General features: G+C 41.7%; 1 protein-coding gene across 11 annotated transcripts in view; it reads left to right on the top strand.

Annotated features, from left to right (window-relative positions):
- Positions 1-19,079, top strand: part of ANKS1A (ankyrin repeat and sterile alpha motif domain containing 1A) — a 179,939-nt gene that overhangs the window by 59,706 nt on the left and 101,154 nt on the right. For 6 of the 11 annotated variants that reach the window (XR_011995954.1, XM_072730517.1, XM_025990780.2 and 3 more), the window contains exons 2-4: positions 13,691-13,771; positions 15,547-15,703; positions 17,611-17,673. The exons of 1 other annotated variant lie outside the window; for it this stretch is intronic. Coding sequence is in view for 9 of the 10 variants with exons in the window: in XM_072730517.1 (XP_072586618.1) it covers positions 13,691-13,771; positions 15,547-15,703; positions 17,611-17,673 (301 nt within the window). In the remaining variant the exon portion in view is untranslated. The remainder of the gene's footprint in view (positions 1-13,690; positions 13,772-15,546; positions 15,704-17,610; positions 17,674-19,079) is intronic. 4 more of the 11 variants (XM_072730549.1, XM_072730531.1, XM_025990782.2 and 1 more) reach the window with 1 other exon arrangement.

The raw sequence follows: 19,079 nt of genomic DNA on the forward strand, positions 1-19,079 counted from the left end.
GACAGAAGATATTTGAGTTCTTATAGTCTCTATAATCTAAAAATTACCATACTTTTCTTTGAGTAGCTAGTCCCCATTCATGCCGTTAGATGTAGATTTCTCTTAATCTTTGAGCTTGCAGCGTGTGGCAGGTGCACTGCTTTCTTGGCAGTGAGTATATAGTGGTAAGCATGGTTGTTTGTATTCTAGTGAGAAAGACAATCAAATAGTGACAAATACAGAACTCCACAAACTGAAATTGGAGTAGTAAGGGCAAAGTAAAAGAAGCTCTATAAGTAGCTCATGAAGAGCCAGTCTTGCCTGGCCTGGGAAGAAAAGGAAGGAGTTGCCTGAGGAGGAGAGCTTTGCTCAAGCTGGATAGGAATTGAAGAGGTCAGTTGGAATGGGGAGTTGAAGAGGAGGGACAAAGGAGCCTGGCCTTCTAGGACAGGAGACCCTGAGTGGAAGAATGCAGAAAACCATGAAGTGTCTGCTTTTACAAGATCACCTTGGCTGCAGTGTGATCACACATTCTCCCTGCTGTCTGCAAATCCCGCTCGTCCCTTTTCTTGCTAATGGAATGCCATTCATCCCAGCCTTCTTCCAGGTTCCCTTAGCGTTTGCACAGTTCTTTATTTTTTTTTTTAAAGATTTATTTATTTTTTTTTTATGATAGACACAGAGAGAGGCAGAGACACAGGAGGAGGGAGAAGCAGGCTCCATGCCGGGAGCCCAACGTGGGACTCGATCCGGGGACTCCAGGATCACGCCCTGGGCCAAAGGCAGGCGCCAAACCGCTGAGCCACCCAGGGATCCTCCGCACAGTTCTTTTATAACACAAATCACATTGCATTATACTTTTTGTTTCTGTGTCTCTGAAGTTCTTTAGAGCAGGGACTTGGTCTTATTTACTGCAAGGTACCTAGAAAAGCACAATGACATTTTTCTTTCTTCCTTTTGGGGTCCAGGTACTATGTAGTTGCTGCTTGGGAAGGTGGCACGAGACAGGCACAGTCCCTGCTGTCATAGAGCACACAGTGTGACAGCTGTTTGTCTTGCTCAGGGACTGAACGCATTGACTGATTCGCCAGTTAGAATCAGAATTTTGAACTCTGGAGGTCATTTTCATGCAGTTCAGTACTAACTTTTCTTGCAGCTATGGAACAGAAACTGTGTTAAGAAGCCATGTCAAGGTAAATTGAATCAAGTAAAAGATAAGGGCCCCAAAGTAATAGTGTAAACCATGGGGGAGCTAAAATTTGATTTATACATCAATCCTTCTGAATACATTATAGTAACAGCAGAGAACTCCTTTAGTGGCGTTCGCTTCATGGCAGCATACCTCCTAGGTGTCATGTCCAAGTCCACAGTGAGACAGCAGTTTCATTGTGCACCCCCTCATGCTGCCAGCTCAGATTCTGGCCCCCTGCTGTAGACATTGGAGGCAGTGCTAGGCTTACCTCAGAAAGTAGTCATTCTTGCAGTGAATGTCTGAGGACTCTGTCTCCCTGCCATAATGCAACTTGCTGACATGTGTGTGTGTGTGTGGTATTGGGTGTGTCCACACCAGTTACCAGCTAGAAGCAGAAGGGCCCAGAATAGAATGCCGTAGAGAGCAACACTGGACGTAACCAGTGTGTCCCTTCTGAACACCGTTGTTCTTGGCAGAAGGCAAAGGAGCACTCTTTGCTGGCTTTGTGGACCAAAGAGGCCATCCTTCCAAGGTAGAGGGTGTCAGTCATGTCAGCTGGGAAGTTAAAAGGAAGCATTGCCTTTCTGCTGGTGTTTCTCACTCGTGAGGGAATAAACCCTTCAAGGTCACTGCCTCTCGTTGTGCTCAAAACGTAAAACACATGGCCACAAAAAGCCACAGTTACCAGAATTATACATTTCATAGTTTACTAAGGGCTTATCCAATCTGTCATGTAGTGTCAGAATTGTTTCTGACGTTCTTACCAGAAGGCCATTTACACACACCTGAGTTCCTTTCCGGTAACCATTTCCAGCTCATAGCCCTCTGTTGCTGTATCATCCATATTTTGGATTATTATGCTTATTGCTGTTGTTTCTGGATTTTTAACTTTTAGGCATCCTCTGTCAGTCTTTGTTGTGAAGAGGTTTTAGCCTTCTTGCACTGTGTCAATCCACTGCCTCTTCACCCATCAGATAGTTCACAATTTTTAGTTATAGCAGTAACTAATGTTTATGTTGATATTATAATGGCTGTTAGTATTATTCACCTGCTGGCCCAATTAGCATACTACAATCTGATTTTTTTTTCCTGTACAGTCCACTAACTACCTATCTTGTCAGTCTTCTAAGTTTCCTATGCCCAGCTCATTCTTAATTCCCAAACTACAACCATAATTTTTAAATCCTTAAATGCTATTTTCCACATCCCGGGCAGACATATCTGTAGATCTTATCAGTTTCTTTTTCTCCTACAGGCAGGCCTCTGGAGCCCTGCGTCCTTTAGCCATGCTTGAGGCTTGCTGCATGACTGATCCCCTTTGCCTTTTTTTTTTTTTTTGGCCCCGTTTCCTGGATGTCTGTTTTCCCCTTTCTTGGTTTGCTCATTTATTTGGTAAAGCATATCCTCGAGTTGCTTCCTGATAAAAGGGTGTGTGGGAGGTAAAATTTGAGACCCGGCATGTCTAAAAATAACTTTATTCTCTTCTCATACTTGTCTGATAATTTGTCTGCTATAGAATTCTAGGTTGGAAATCATTTCACCTCTGAATTTTGAAATCATCGCTCTTTTGTCTTATGGCTTCCAGAGATACTATTGAAAATTCTGATGCCACTCGATCCTTTGTGTGCCAACTGTTTTTTATTCCTGGAAAATGTGTTCTCTCTTTATTCCATGACTTCTGAAATGTATTCAGAAATTTCACAGTGTTCCTTGGGGATGGGTCTTTTTAAAAATTATTCATTGTACTGGGCATAAGATGGACTCTCAACTGGAAGTTCGTATCCTTCGGTTCTAGGAGAATCTCTCAAGTTTTTTCTTTGATAATATTCTCCTTTCTGCTTTTCTCTTCTCTCTGGAACTCTTGGTCTTATAATCTGCTTATCTTTTCTCTTGTATTTCCCATCTTTTTCTTTGATTACACTTTTTGTGAGACTTACTCAGATGTATCTTCTAGCTCTTTGTTTTTATTTCTGCTATCCTTTTTTAGTTGCCAAAAACTTTGCACTGATTATTGCAGTTTTTTTCTGGTCCTGTTTTATGTGATAATAGTTTGTTGTTGCTGCTGTTGTTTTGGGTTGAGATTTTATTTGGTTTTCTGATTTCTATTCCTTTGAGTCCCTTTATTCTGTTTTGTGCTGTGTAATTTCATGTTAAACACCCTCCTCAAATGTCTTTGGTTGTCATTTTCATTTAAGAGCAAGTCACTAAAGAACCAATTGCATGGTCTGTATAGAGGTGGGAAGAACTTGACAAGGATAGGTTTTATATCATATAGAGTGATTGGGCAGGAACCCACCTGCTTTCATGGGGGATCCCCCAAAGTCAGGATCTGTTGAATTTTTCCAGGGAGTCCTTTGGCTTCTGCAGGAAAGACTCTTCCAAGTTTCTGTTTGGGGATGGGAGTGGGGCTGCCAGCATTCTGGGAGCAGAGCTGAGATCACATCCTTCAGGGCTTCTGTTTTCAGTACCGTGCTCTCTGCCTTCTGCTGTTCCTGATGTCCCCACCTCTGGAGCTCATCTAGTTCAATTTCTTCACAGAACAGATCTACCTTCTCCTGCCTGGATACAGGGAGTAACCATCTACTGGCTGCCCTAGATGTAACCAGAGATGTAATGCTCTAACGCCTCCATATAAACAGAATTTGTATCAAGTTCTTGTTTTTAACTGCTCCTTACCCCTGGCTTCATGTACCACCTGGTATCTCTAATCCCTGAGCCTTCCCAGGCTACGTATGTGTGAAGGCAAAAAAGGCATCCCCTTTTATGGCCACGGGGATTCACTTTCTCAGTTCTGCTAATTTCTATACTTTTCATTTTCCAAAAAATGTTGACATTTTATGTTCACTGTTCTCTTTCTCCTGTCCCTTGTTGGTTTTTACTTGCATTTTAATGGGGTCCAGGAGTGAGCAGAAATAAAATACATGTTCAGTTTTTCACCCTTAACTTGATTTTAGGGGAAGTTGCACTGTTTCTGGAGTTATGTGTCTAATTGCTTCATGTTGGTGAGCTGTGTCTTTTTCCAAAGATCACAAGCTTCTTTGACATTGGGGATGGTTTCAGGGGCTCCTTGTTACCTCTTCGTTTAAACCTTAATAGTTAAGTATGTAGAAGGCATTTTAGTGAGGATGTGTCAAATTTGAGTAAGATGAAGTCTTTTTAAAATTAGATTGGCTTTGGATAATGTTTCATTATGTTGAAAAACTGCCAGCCCCACTTCAAGTTCAGAGAGAAATATGCCTTTGCTAGGATAACTGAAAGAGGAAAACAGCAAAGGCCTTTGGCAGAAAAACTCCTATTTAGACCTTAATGACTTCATGAAACTGGATGGAAAACTGCTCAGAACCTCTTACCCCTCATTTTTATTGCCATTGCTCTCTCTTCATAGAGCTGTGCTAGAGAAGGCCCTTTCCTGGCTTAGCACTCTGAGAGCCTTTGACCTCCTGAGAATTAGCACAGGAGATGGACAGAGCTCCAAGTTGTTTTCTCTCAACAGTCAAGTTCAAGATCCTGGAGAAACTGGGAAAAACATGCACTGGCAGTCAAACATGGGATTTTGTTTCAGGGCCGCATGAATTAGCTGTATGATGATTAGCAGGTCATTCGAACTTCAGTTTTCTTACCTATAAAGATGGAAATAACACTCTGTACTTTGGTACTCCATAATATGGTTGTAGGGGTCAAATGTGGGGAACACACATGCAGGTAAACACTTGAACATGATCATTTTAAATTAATTACGTAACCAACACAGGGCATTCGGGACCCTCATCCACCCACCCACCTGCTGACTAGACATCTATGTGTGGGAGTCCAAATCCATTTCAACCCTGAATAATCCGCTTCAAAACTTTCTCTCCCTCCCTTCCTTTCCTCTCCCCTACCTCACAACATCACCATCACAAAACAAAGTGACCCTGGTTTTCCTCCCGAATTTACTCTCATTTGGCTCTGAATTTTTCCCTTCTCACCCACCCTCATGCTCCTACCCTGATTTATCCACCAAATTTTCTTTTCATTGATTCTATCCTTTTTCCTCTGTCCTCCTTATGACTGCCTTCATTCAGGTCCTCACTTCATGCCTGAATTGCTAACTTCCAGCCGGGCTCCCTGGATCTAGTCACACACTTTTTCCTCTCCATCATCTACACAACTGCTTAGCGTAATGATTTTTTTTTCAAATTCTGAAATATATAAGACCATCACAACAGCATGGTGAATAACAAGTTAGCTGTTGAGGTTCCTATCTCCTAGCTGTTAACAGAAGGATTTCTCTAAAACATACATCTGATTCTCCTCAAAACTTCAGTAGTTTCCATGAACTTTCATAGCTGGCTCTGCCTGCCTCTCCATGCTTGTATTCACCATCCTTTCACTTCTGTGCTCCGGCCACTCCCAGTTACTTGTGTTGCCCCAGCAAACTGGGGCAACTTGGGAGACCATGAATTGAGGTGTTTCCTCTTTGTTTCTTCTGTCTGGCAGATTCCTTCTCAACATTAAGGCTCTGTCCAAGGATCTTCTCTTCTGTAAAGCCTCTCATATTTCCATTTCCCTATAAGCTGCCCTTTGCTTATAGGGAAATATATGTAAGCTACTTCCTTCCCAGAATGTCACACACTGTTCAGTATTGTAATTTGTTTACTTGTGTGACTTCTCCAGTCTACTCAAGGATGGAGACTCTGTAGCACCCTGGCGTATGGAAGATAGTGCATAAACATTTATTGAATTGAACTGGATTGAACATTGCTGGCGCATCGAGATGCCGTTATTTGTTGTAAAGTAAGCAGTCAAGTAGCTGGGCAGCCACACGAAGCAAGCTTACTGCCAGCAGAGACCACTATAGAATATCATTGGGTCTTGAGACCTGATTCCATGGAGTAGTCACAGATGAAAATGTGCTGGGTACTTTGGTGCTAACTATAGTTCTTCTCTCTCTGTACTTTATGGACAGACATCTCAAATGCAGTATTCTTATGGTCCCATCAAGAGACTGTTGCCATTTTTAATGATTACAGGTGTAGCAAGTCTGTTACTGCAAAGAGACCTTGTCTATTTAGGTAGCAGGTTGGTAAAAACCCAATGTTAGAAGTTGCATAGTGGTGGCCCCAAGTCAATTCCCTGCATAGTTCTGTGCTCTTGGAAACATGAGGGATTTCCCTAAAGAGCTTAAAATATATGGTGCAGGGCAGCCCGGGCGGCTCAGTGGTTTAGCACCGCCTTCAGCCCAGGGCCTGATTCTGAAGACCCAGGATCGAGTCCCACATCAGGCTCCTTGCATGGAGCCTGCTTCTTCCTCTGCCTGTGTCTCTGCCTCTCTCTCTCTCTCTCTCTCTGTGTGTGTGTGATGAGTAAATAAATAAAATCTTTAAAAATATATATATATGGTGCAGATGAGCAGCATAAAGAATTCACAATAGTTCAAGGTCAAATATGATAAATGCCGTGGTGAAGGTGCCATAGATGATCTGGAAAATCTGAGGTGAGTGAGATTAATATCAGCCAGTGCAATCAGGAAAGGTGTCATGGGCGAGGGCACATTTGAATGGGCCACTTTCTGTACTGGATAGAGTGTCTCCGTGTATTTTCTGTTCTTACTCGATTTCACAGAGACTTCAGGTTTTTGCCTGAGTTTTGCTAGGTCTGAAGAATGATATGTAGCTTTAAATATGGGTGTCATCGGGGATCCCTGGGTGGCTCAGCGGTTTTGTGCCTGCCTTTGGCCCAGGGCGTGATCCTGGAGACCCAGGATAGAGTCCCGCATCGGGTTCCCGGCATGGAGCCTGCTTCTCCCTCCTCCTGTGTCTCTGCCTCTCTCTCTCTCTCTCTCATAAATAAGTAAATAAATCTTTAAAAAAAATAAATATGGGTGTCATCAATGGACCTCTTAATTCAAATTGAAGGAACTCTGATTCCCTTTTAGAGATTTTGTGTCTGATCCCCATGGTTTGGACTTATTTTGAAAGTGCTCCCCCTCTCCTTTAGTGTGGATTTTGTGTCTTTCCCCAAGCCTGATGTATAGTAGGTGCTTATGGTTACTTCGCTGACCTTAACTCACCTGGGTGGCCTCTGTGAGCCTGATCCCTGCGCTCAGAGCCCCCTGCTCCTCCTTGCTCTCCAGCTACACATCAAGCCTGCTCCTTCTCAGGCTGTTTGCATATGATGTTCTCTCTACCTGTCCTCCCCAGACACACACACTGCACCTTTCTTCCCTTCATTCACATCTCTTCTCTGAGGTTCACCTTCTTAATGGGGTCTTTCCTGAGCCTGTCAGCCTTTTTTTTTTTTTTTTTTTTTTGTCAGCCTTATTTAAACTGTCAGCCTGTCACATTTTATTCTCTTACTTTGCTTTTTTTCTTTATGGTACTTATCATTACCCACCACCATATTTCTATTTATTTGTTTATTTGTTCACTCTACCTCCCTCTAGATTCAAGATCCATGAAGGCAGAGACTTTGTCTTTTCCCATTTGCATTTCCAGGCCATGGAACAGGGCCCGGCACAAAGAGGCACACTTCACTTATCTATTGAATACATGCAAAGTAGTCTCATGAGCAGGCCCTCCGTCAGCACTGTCCCACTGTAGAGAGTGGACTGTGTCTATATGGCTGGCCTGTTCTTCTTCATCACTACTTCCAGAGCCAGCATGCCACCTGCCATGGATCAATGTGTAGTCAGTTTGTAAATGGATGGAGAGAGGCCTTTCAGGTGGGACTCAAAAGCCACAGGTTCTCATCAGCCATATTCTTCCTTGCCCTCTCCAGTGTCTTTAGATGCCATCCCAAATGTAGGCACTTCTGAGTCCCAGAAGACAAGACTTGCTGTCTGTGTGGTTGGGTTGCTGTGACATAGCTTAGGCTTCTCAACCCTAATGCTATTAAACTGGTTCAAACCAGTTCTCGTTTTCATGAGCCAGTTAAGTCCTGGGGAGCCTATCACAGAAGAATTTACAGATGCAGAACAAGATTTGAAGGATTAAGGGACTTGTCCTTCAACTGACAAGTGGCAGAGGCAGCTAACTACAGAGCCTCAACTCTTAGCCTGGGTACTATAGTTGCTTCATTCAGGGTCACTGGCACTCTTCTAAGACCCATCAAGGGTAGTGTGAGGGTTTGTTCTACAAATCAAGGGCAGCAATTGCATTTCTGTACCATCTATATAGGTTAGACTTGGTTTCAGAATCTCCTGGACTGTCCCTCTGTCACGCCACCTATTTTCTTGGTGCATTATATTTTGCTTTTGTTTATTGGTGAACAACCCTTTGGTATTTACTATCAGAAAAACCTAATAGGACAGCTGTGATAGAGAGGAAGACCCAGACTGTAAATAGCTCTTGGGCTGCCAAAAAGGAAGAAACTTGGGTGGAGGGGGATGTTACTACCATCCTGTGTGAAGCGAAAATTCTAAGCAGAGAGATTCAGTTCTCTGTTTTCATTTAGATGTTATTTAATATATTCCCATTCGCCCAAACTTCTAGATGGATATTCAGAGGAGATGCTAGTTAGGGAAAAAAGTAGGGGAGGCGGGGAAGATCTTATTAGTTGGAAATGTTGCAGCTTTATGCAGGGAAGTCTTTTTCTTTCTTCCTTGTCCTTTTGAATTGTTTTTAGGGATATACAAGGGTAACCACCTCTAGACCAGAGACATGGAGGTAGGTGTTAGAGAGTGAAAGAAGGCTTGCTCAGTCCTGCCTTTCTATTAAAAGCAAGGGCAGTTTAAGTCTGGTAATAACCTATTCAGGTTATTTTGGGACCTGGACTGAGATCATTGAGGAGCTAACAGGTTCCTGAACGAGTCCTCAGAGCTGACAGACCTGTGCTCCTGACCACCTCACCCAGTACTGGTATTTTCTTTTTCCCAACTCCTGTTGGTTTATTCCAGTCATCTTGCTGTTGGATTGTTATTCCAGCCTTGTACTATCACATCTTTATGGCCTCTTGTCATCCCAGTTAGGTCATAAAGTCCTTGTGTGGCCAAATGCCAGACTCCAAATGTGAAGTTTGGGATCTGCCACTGATGTGGGGCCAATTATTTGTTTTTTGATTCTAAGTGTGTCATCTATTTCTTAATAGAATGACGATGTTTTGTCTGGTGGGTCACTTTGAAAATGAGTATGAGTATGAAAATCATACATCCTAGATTTCCAGACCCATTTCACTTTCTATCATTCTCATTGTCAGGCACAGGCATACAATTTTTGGTTTAGAAAATGAGGTTATCATATACATGTGACAAAGAGATATAATTGCTTTTAATTCTTTGCTTGGAAAGTGCTGTACAAATCCAAACTCAGTGGAGGATAGGGATGCCAGGGTGTACCTCAGGCTCCTGATGCTGTCACCAGCATCCTTAATTAACAGTCAGCAAATAACCTGGATACTAAAGCATACGTATCTTCTCTTTTCACTTAAAATTTATCTTAAGATTTTTAAACCTAACGTAGACATGCTCATTAAAGTGACCCAGGTCACACATATATAACCACTTATTATTAACAGTTTTCTTTTCCCTGTGCGTAGTTTCTTTCCCCTCTTTTAAAAAATTATTAGTATAAAAACACATGAATGCATTTCTCATTGTGTTTTAAACAGTGTGTTGGAATACAGAGCAGAACATGAGAATCTCTCTTCACCATCTGTAGTGTCCCCCAACACACATTTCCTTACCCATAGGTAACCACTGTCAACTCTTGGCAACCACTTTTCCCATCACTCTCCACCCTATATGTGTATGTACATACATACTTCTAAAGCAAGGACTCCTATTTTGTGTACTACACAATGACTACTTTTTTTTTTTTTTTTTTTTTTTGCTTACCCATAACACAGTATGTTTTGGGAAATTTTTCTGTGTCAGGACAACTTGTTTTTTCCCCTTTGTTGTGGTTCTTATTGTTAATGGTTATGTAATAATTCATCATATGGGCACACCTGGTGTATAACTGCCCACCTATTGACGGACATGAAGTTTGTAGTTTTTGCTTTCACAGTGAAGCAGTCCTTTATAAGCAAATATCTTTGTGCATGTGTACAAGTATTTCTGTTGAATAGTTGCCAGGAAGTGGAAATGCTGGCTCAAACTGAATACCTATTTTTGGTTTGGTGGATGCTGCCAAATTGTCTTCCCAGAGGAATTCACCAATTCAAACTCATACCAGTGGTATATAAGAGTGCTTGTTTTCCTGATCTTTATAAATACTGTTATTCTCATTTTATTGTCAGTCTGATTGGTGAAAAGCAGTGTGTGATTAGTTTTTTAATTTTAAGTAATCTCTACACGCAGTGTGGGGCTCAAACTCATAACCCTGAGATCAAGAGTCACATGCTCTACTGACTGAGCCAGCCAGATGCCGCAGAGTGTGATTATTTTAATTTCATTTTTCTAGGCTGTGCCTCTGTAGATCAGACCTTGTCTAATTTCTGCTTTTTAGGAATTCCTCAACATTGTCAGTTACTTGATGAGTCTTTTCTCTTTCTCTTGCCTGAATCTACCTGTCTGTCTGTCTTATCATCTATCCATCTGTGGTGTAGGGTGGGACTTGTTTCTATACTTCATAGAACTTTAGATAGGAATGGAGTAAACTTGTGTACTGAATCCAGTATCCTGGTCAGTTTCCCGGATAGTTTCTTTCTATATGGTATTAATAGTTTTGTTTCTTTTTTCTCCTTAACATCATATTATAATCTCTTTTCTTTCTTATTACATAGCAATATAAATTGTGATATCAGTGTGATGTTCTACTATATTCCTTAGTTATTTATCATAATCATTTCTCTATTGATGGACTTTTGGGCTATTTCCAAAATTTATTGTTATAACTATTGCTGTGTCCTACATCTAAGCATAAAGGCTTTGGGTCCAAATGGTTTTACTGGTAATTCTTTTTTTTTTTTTTTTTTTTGGTAATTCTTTATAATTTAGGTGCTCTATGGTAATAATGATTCCTGAATATAGAAATGGGTAGATGGCTGCCCAGCTGATCTGTGACCCAGACCTAATACTAATATCCAATAGCCATACCACAAGAAACAAAAACTTTATTTTTTAAAATATTTTATTAATTTATTCATGAAAAACAGAGAGAAAGAGAGAGGGAGAGAGAGGCAGAGACACAGGCAGAGGGAGTAGCAGGCTCCATGCAGGGAGCCCGATGCGGGACTCTATCCTGGGATTCCAGGATCACACCCTGGGCCAAAGGCAGGTGCCCAACCGCTGAGCCACCCAGGGCCCCCCAAACAAAAACTTTAGATCAGCCTCATTTATGAATGCAGTTGTGAGAATCCTAATTAAAATACTCTTAAGTAGACACTCTTAAGTACAATTCACCAAGATAGACATAATGGATAATGGCCAAATTAGAGGAATGAAAGAATGGCTCAGTATTAAACCTATTGATAACAACATGTTAGTTGGTTAAATGTAGAAAAACTGGGATTATTGTTACAGATGCAGAAAATGCATTTAAATTAACTATTTTTTAAAGTGTTTTTTTATTTTTAAGTAATCTCTATACCCTATGTGGGGCTTAAACTCACAACCCTGAGATCCAGAGTTACATGCTCTGCTGACTGAGTCAGCCAGGCACCCCTAAACAACTATTTTTAATAACATTTTTTAAAGGAAAAAAAAGATACTTCTGGGGTGCCTGGGTGGCTCAATTGGTTAAGCGTCTGCCTTTGATTCAAATCATGATCCCAGAGTCCTGGAATCAAGCCACACATTGGGCTCCCTGCTCCCTGCTTCTCCCTCTTCCTCTGCCTGCCTCTCCCCTATGCTTGTGCTCGCTCTCTCTCTCTCTTTCTCTCTCTCTGTGTCAAATGAATAAATAAAATCTTTTTTTTAAAAAAATAAGATACTTACTTTACATGTTACAGAGTATCTCAAACCAACTGCCAACAGTAGAGACATTCATTAATAGCAAGAACAAAACAAGACTGTCCTCTGCTATTTAATATTATTTTGGAAACTCTGGCCAAGGGGCCCCTGGGTGGTGCAAGTCAATTGAGCATCTGACTCTTGATTTTGGCTGGGTCCTGATCTCACCGTCATGAGATCAAGCCCTGCATCGGGCTCACACTGAGCAGGGAGCCTGCTTGAGGTTCTCTCCTTCCCCCCTCTTAAAAAAAAAAAAAACTGCTCTGGCCGTGAAGTAAGGTGCGAAACAGAGGTAAAAATTAAGGCTTTGAGGATTAAGTTAGATGACACTTCAGCTTTCATAGTACAGTATTTTTTTTTTAAGATTTTATTTATTCATGAGAGAAACACACACACACACACACACACACACAGAAAGACAGAGACAGAGACAGAGACAGAGACAGAGACAGAGACAGAGGCAGAGAGAGAAGCAGGCTCCATGCAGGAAGCCCGATGTAGGACTCGATCTTGGGACCCTGAGATCACACCCTGAGCCAAAGGCAGATGCTCAACCACTAAGCCACCCAGGCATACCCATAGTTTTTCTGATTCAAATAAAGCATTCAAATTATAGATCTTTTTACTCTTCTTTTTAACAATAAGACATTTACAAAGGAAAGACCCATTTTCTCTTGCATCATAACACACGTCCTAATGCTTTTATTAATGTGGATTCTTTCATCTTGGTTCTTGCTGGTTAAGTCATCCAGATTATCTGTAGGTCTGTGTTGAAGTCTCTCTTAAGTCTTCGGTCACCAGTGCAGAGCTTGGTATTAAATACCTGTGACAGGGATCCCTGGGTGGCGCAGCCGTTTGGCGCCTGCCTTTGGCCCAGGGCGCGATCCTGGAGACCCAGGATCGAATCCCACGTCGGGCTCTCGGTGCATGGAGCCTGCTTCTCCCTCTGCCTGTGTCTCTGCCTCTCTCTCTCTCTCTCTGTATGACTATCATAAATAAATAAGTAAATAAATTTAAAATAAATAAATAAATAAATAAATAAATAAATAAATAAATAAATACCTGTGACTGAATGATTGGTTCTGTGCTATTTTTGATGATCTTTCAATGAACTGTTTTTACAATCCTGGGAGTATTCAGAGGCACAACTCCCAGACTGAGTGAATAATGTGGTTAAAACTTAGAAGGGTACATGGGGTGCCTGGCTGGCTCAGTTGGTAGAGGGCATGTGATTCCTCTCAGGGTTGTGAGTTTGAGCCCTACATTGTGGGTAGAGTTTACTTAGAGGAAAATACACAAAAGAAGATGTAACACTTCAATGGCTTGTCATGGAGCAGAATTCAAACATATGCCTGAAGAGAAATGGATTTAATTTTTTAAAAATTAAAAAAAAAAAAAAGATGAGAAGGGTACCGAAGGGCAAGCTCTTAAATGATGACACTATTATCTTGACACCTGACACCCTGTTCAGCAAACAATTGTGTATTCTTGGTGTTGTGCATTTCTGTAGTAAATAGCTACTGTCCTTTATCAGAAGTCATGTGGATGTAACTGGTTTGGTTAAACACCACAGAGAATTCTTTTCTAAGCGATTAGCTGGCTCTAAATTTGGTTTGTGACTTCAGTCTTTTTTCCCCCCTCCTCTATAGCATCTGGAGAGGGCCAAATGTGAACTGTGTTGACAGCACTGGCTACACACCTCTACACCATGCTGCTTTGAATGGCCATAAGTAAGTATTAATGTGCTATATTCTTGTCCTACTCTCCAGAACCCAGGCCTTTTGGTGGTCTTTTTGGGTTTCTATAAAGAATTACCAAGTAGTAGTGTTGAGGAACAGGGGAAAAACAAACTAAATTCAGTCCAACCAGAGTTTCTGAGTCTCTTTTAGTGTATAATTTAAGCATCATACTCCACTCTTTAAAAAACTTCAAAAGCTAAGTTTTACCTTTTCTTCTGTTTGTCCTTTTCTACTTGGAAATGGTGCAGGGCTACATGATGATCTGAATATAAAGGTCATATTTGGGCAGCCAGATCATAAAGGTGCTGGATAATCTCTTAGGTAACCAGCACCTTTGTAACCTGAAAATAGATTAAGTGGTCATAAGAAACTTCCCTCCTATTAAAGTAGTTATTTATTTACTCTGTCTTTTTGCTTGCCATTCTTCCCTCGTACAGTTAGCCTTGTAAACAAAGGACCATTTTTAAGGAGAAAAATACCTAAATCATATGGCCTATTTAATTCTCTTAGATGTTGGTTAGTAGTTGTTGGGTGGGATTTCTACAGAAAGTTTTCTGGAGAAGCTGTGCTTTGGGAGGAAGTCTAAAAGAAGATGACACAGGTTTAAATGGTTTGGCAGCCTTTTCCAGAGGGCACTGTCCTCCAAATGAGAGAGAATGTGATGGCTCAGCCCAAGGGCAGGCACTGTAGTGGAGGACATTGAGTAGAATTGCCTGGACTTGGAAGAATGGAAACCAGAGTGTAGTAGTGTAGAGGGTGATAAGGAGAGTTTGAGGCATCATGCTCTAGGAGATACAAAGAAGTTTCATTTTTATAAGGAGGGATTATTGGAACCCTCCAAATCTCTAAAAGATTCTGTTGAGCCAGGAGCAGGGCGCTTGCCACCTTGTGATATTCTGTATCACTTGTACAGTATTTGGCCCAGCCTAATGGACTCTGATGTGCCAAAAAGAGGTGATGATTGTTTCCTCCTACAAGAAACTTTTCTGAAATATATCAGATGTGCTCATTATGTCTTCTCTCTGGCCATCTTCGACAAAGCTAACAAGGACTCTGTAGTGAACCCTCCCAACACACTCAATAACTAGTGGGGTCACCCAAATTAAAGCGAATCTTGAACTTAAATGACTAGGGCTTGTTAGCCAAGTTTATCTCCAGATGCTGTTTTTGTTTACAGTGGGGGTTTTCTTTGACCCCATGTACATGGAAATAATTATACATTTGTATCTGCTTAATTAGCGGTGTCACCACGAAGAAAGCCAACCCTTTCTTTCTGGATGTATCAAATGATACCATATGTGTCTGGCTTATGTTTGCAGCAACTTTAATTCTGCTCTGCCTGTCTGCTCTTAGCTCTTAGCTCCCACATAACCAAATGCTCTGAATGATGTGGTGAATAATGATACTTGTTTTGCATGACTACCTTTATGTAAATTTTATCCCCATATGCTGTTTAAACATCACAAACAAGGAAACATTGCAAGGTTTAGACAAGGGGACCAGACATATTCAAAATAATGGAATATAGATGGATTGTCTAGAAAACCTAGAGAAATGAGGAGGTGATAGGCAGTATCGGTTTGGCTCAAGATGTTTCAGCTGCATATCAGCAGCTGTACATGTAGCTCATGGAATAAAAGGAGGAGACTGGGTGATGAGCTCAGGTAGAGAGAAGGGGGCCAAGTGAGCTAGTATCTGAAAGGGCTTCATGCTGCTCACATGTGAAGCGCTGTTCTGCAAACTCATCATTGATTTTTGCCTTCTAGGGATGTGGTTGAGGTTCTTTTGAGGAACGATGCGCTGACCAACGTGGCTGATTCTAAAGGCTGTTACCCTCTGCACTTGGCAGCCTGGAAAGGAGATGCCCAGATAGTGCGGTTGCTCATCCATCAAGGGCCCTCACACACCAGAGTCAACGAACAGGTTGGAAGGAAGAGAAGTGTTCTTCCATTCGGTGATAGCCCGACCATGGTGGGCCTAGCACTGTTTCAGTTCCATAGCACAGATCTCAGGGAACCAGCTCTTCCAGGCCCTACAAATGGTTCCCCTCATCCCAGCACTATGCTTGTGAGTGCACCAGGGAGATCTTAAACCCCAAGGATGCATTTTACATGCATTTACATTGTGCAGGTTTGGAGTCATGCTATAATGAAGATCTAAATACCTCACATGCAAAATGGGAAATAATGCAAATCCCGGAAAATTGCCTAGAGGCCATTTCAAACCTGCAGGCTTAATTAATTATACATTGTGTTTAGACCATTCACATGGCAGTGCAACGTTAGCCAGTAAATAGCAATCCTCCCAGTATGTGTCAGTGCTCTGTGGACCATGCTGTTGTCTTACCTACATCACAGCTGGTAGAAGTGGACAGACTTGTACCAGGACTGAAAAAGGAGCTCACAAAAACATCTGAGTAACCTCAGAGGTCAGACGTAATTCAGCAGAGTGAAAATCATTTACACTTCAGAGTGTCATGTTAACTTCAGAGTGACCATGCTTTGACAAAGCAGAGATAATTCTTAGAAAATAAAAAAGGCAGCATTTGAGCAAAAATACCTTAAAATGGCCATGGATTAGGTACTCTGAGACCATACTTCCTCTTTTTTACATTGATTCCTTTGGAAAAAGTTCTACTTCCATTATGCAAGTTCTAGACAGTCCTCTCATAAAATATCATTTCCTGTAGTTTGGATCTGAGATCATGTGTCCCTTTGAGAGGAGGTGGGCTTTCTGTGTGTGACAAGCCATTCTGTGTTCCTCTGTGCTCTGAATTAAAGCAGGTACTTTTTTTAGTTGCTTGAATGAGAGAGATGCTGCTCTTAGTGAGCTCGGGACTATTCTCCTAATGACTTTGCTGAGAGGAGATTGTTACATTACCTGTAGGATTAGATCAAGATTATTCCTCAAAAAATAGGAAGTCACTCTTGCGAGCCCACCTATCAGCAAGACTATGCACATTCTCATTGAGCTGTTAAGAGCATGACTGACTCAGAAGGGGAGCTTTACTCTGAGTTGTTTAAGAAAATTAAAGCAATGTGCCCAAATCTCTCAATTTGGAGATTGTGTGTTTGTAGCTGTTAATCAGCTTCCCTCTCCCCTCTCAGGCTGTTTTTTCTGGATAGGTAAGCCACAGAAATTTAAGATCATCGATGAGGATATTTTTAAGAATGAAAATTGTCTCTAGAATTGCAGCTTTAGAATCTAAATGCAGTTTTACTCCTCCTGGCTAAAGTGATTATAATTTCTCCTATCTGGAGGAAATGTACAAGGAGGTTTGCTTTTAATCTAATATTCCTCAATGTTAAACTATTAATGGGTGTTAAACATCCATTAAGTCCTTCTCGTTTAAGAAATTTTCGGCAACCATTTCTAATCCTGTCTTTGCTCACTTTTGCCTTGGAACACAGCTGCTTGGATTTTTGAGCCACTTGAGTGTGCTAGCTTGTCCTGCTCACAGCTGCCTCCCCCCTGGAGTATCCTGTTGATAGGTGGGACACCAGCCCAGGGTTCTGAGTATCTGACAGGCAGGTGGGTGGGGCAGGGGCTGGGCAAGACGTTTGCAATAGCTGGAAGAACCTAATGGCTTGAGATAGTAGTACCACATTGATCTATTTAAAAACCATTAATGTGGTTCCAGTTGGATGCTTGGATAAGAGGGGGTGATGAGTGCTGTGCCCTCAAACCTGCCTTCCCCATTAACTTCCTTTCCAGGCACCCAGAAGGCAGATCCGAGTTGTTCTCATGTTGGGCCCCCTCGGAGCTGGGCATTGCTTTGATATATTTCATCCATTTTATCATCACATTTTCTTTTCCTCTCCTTTTTATAGAATACTCTTGAGATCAAAGAATTCAAAAAGTACGGCCCCTTTGACCCTTATATCAATGCCAAGGTGTGTACTTTGCTGCCAGGACTTCTCTGCATCATTTCTCCAAGCTGCGCTCTCTCTTTGGTCCTCTCTGGCTTCTACTCTTGTCCACTCAGGCTCCTCATCATCACCCTGGCTATTGTCTGCTTCGGCCCATCTGCTTTTGGCTTGTCTGGGAATGGGAAAGTGCAGCTTCAGTGGGTTTGGGCTTTATTTTTAAAACCCATGCTAATTCTGGAAAGGTTGGGTGCTTTTCCTAGAATGTCTGAAGAGCTTAGAAATGGCCGAAATGGGGAAAGAGAAGGAACCATAATATACACATAATTTACCATTGTGATTGCTAAATTCATTTAAATTCAAAAAAGAAAAATTCAATTAAGAAATGTCAAACACATTAGCTTTTTAATAAGCATAGAAAAATGGTTAAATTGTACTTGCTGGATTAGCTTTTTTTTTTTTTCCTCTGCTTTATTTCTTTTAACGTAGAATCTAATTTTCAATAGCTGGTAGTGAAGATGTTGGGGAAGGGATATGGTGACTCTTGTTTTACTCTTAAAAGCTGTCCCTTGTGGCTCCCTCCGTATTTCCTAGAGTTCATGCCGTTCTGCCTGGGACTTGAAAACCTCAGTTGCTTCTTCCCAGCCATTAGCTTCTCTCACTGCTTGCTCATTCTTGGCCCTTGGAAGGGCTCTGAAATAGAAAAGGAAGTCACAGGGTCAAGCAGGGCACTGGCCTCACGTGTCCCTCCTTGTGAGGCTGGGGAGAGTAGTGGCCTGGTAGGCCTGGTGATGAAACGGCTCAGCCCCTCTGGCCTTGGCCACATCAAGAGGCAGAGCTTGTGCGTTGGTAATGGTTAGCCTCTCTCCTCAGTGCTCTCACCTGCTGGTTTTGATCTGAACCATTCAGGTTGAGGTTTGCTTTTTGGCATCAGTCTGGAGTTTGGTTGAGTCAGTGCATTATTCACATTAGCTCCTTTCCCTTGCTCTGAATATAGTAACCTCAGGGAAGAGAAACATAAGGTACTTCTGCATGTTGCCAGATACAAGGCAGATATTCCTTAAGAAATACTGATTTAGCAAATGGAGCTCCCCATGGGCTGGATCTCCACAGCTTCTGTGGGCCATTTATTCAGCTGTCTGGCTTTGATGGGGATGGCGGATAAGCAGTTTGGGAATAGTGGAATCCATTAGCTTTTGTTTGGCCCCCTCTCTATAAATTCTGTTTTCTAATATTCAAAATAGGAAGATACTTTGTTTTATTCTTTTTTGGGACATAGTGTAGTAGAGGAGAAAACTCTTAAATGTCACAGCCTTTCAAGTCAGGCCTAAGTTTGAATTCTGTGCTACTGCTTACTGGTTTTGTTGACTTCTATAAGTTACATTTCTGCAAGCCTCAGTTTCCTCTTCTGTAAAGTGCAGTGTACTATCTGT

The sequence above is a fragment of the Vulpes vulpes genome, chromosome 1 (genome assembly GCF_048418805.1).
Source record: "Vulpes vulpes isolate BD-2025 chromosome 1, VulVul3, whole genome shotgun sequence".
In the NCBI taxonomy this organism is placed as follows: Eukaryota; Metazoa; Chordata; class Mammalia; order Carnivora; family Canidae; genus Vulpes; species Vulpes vulpes.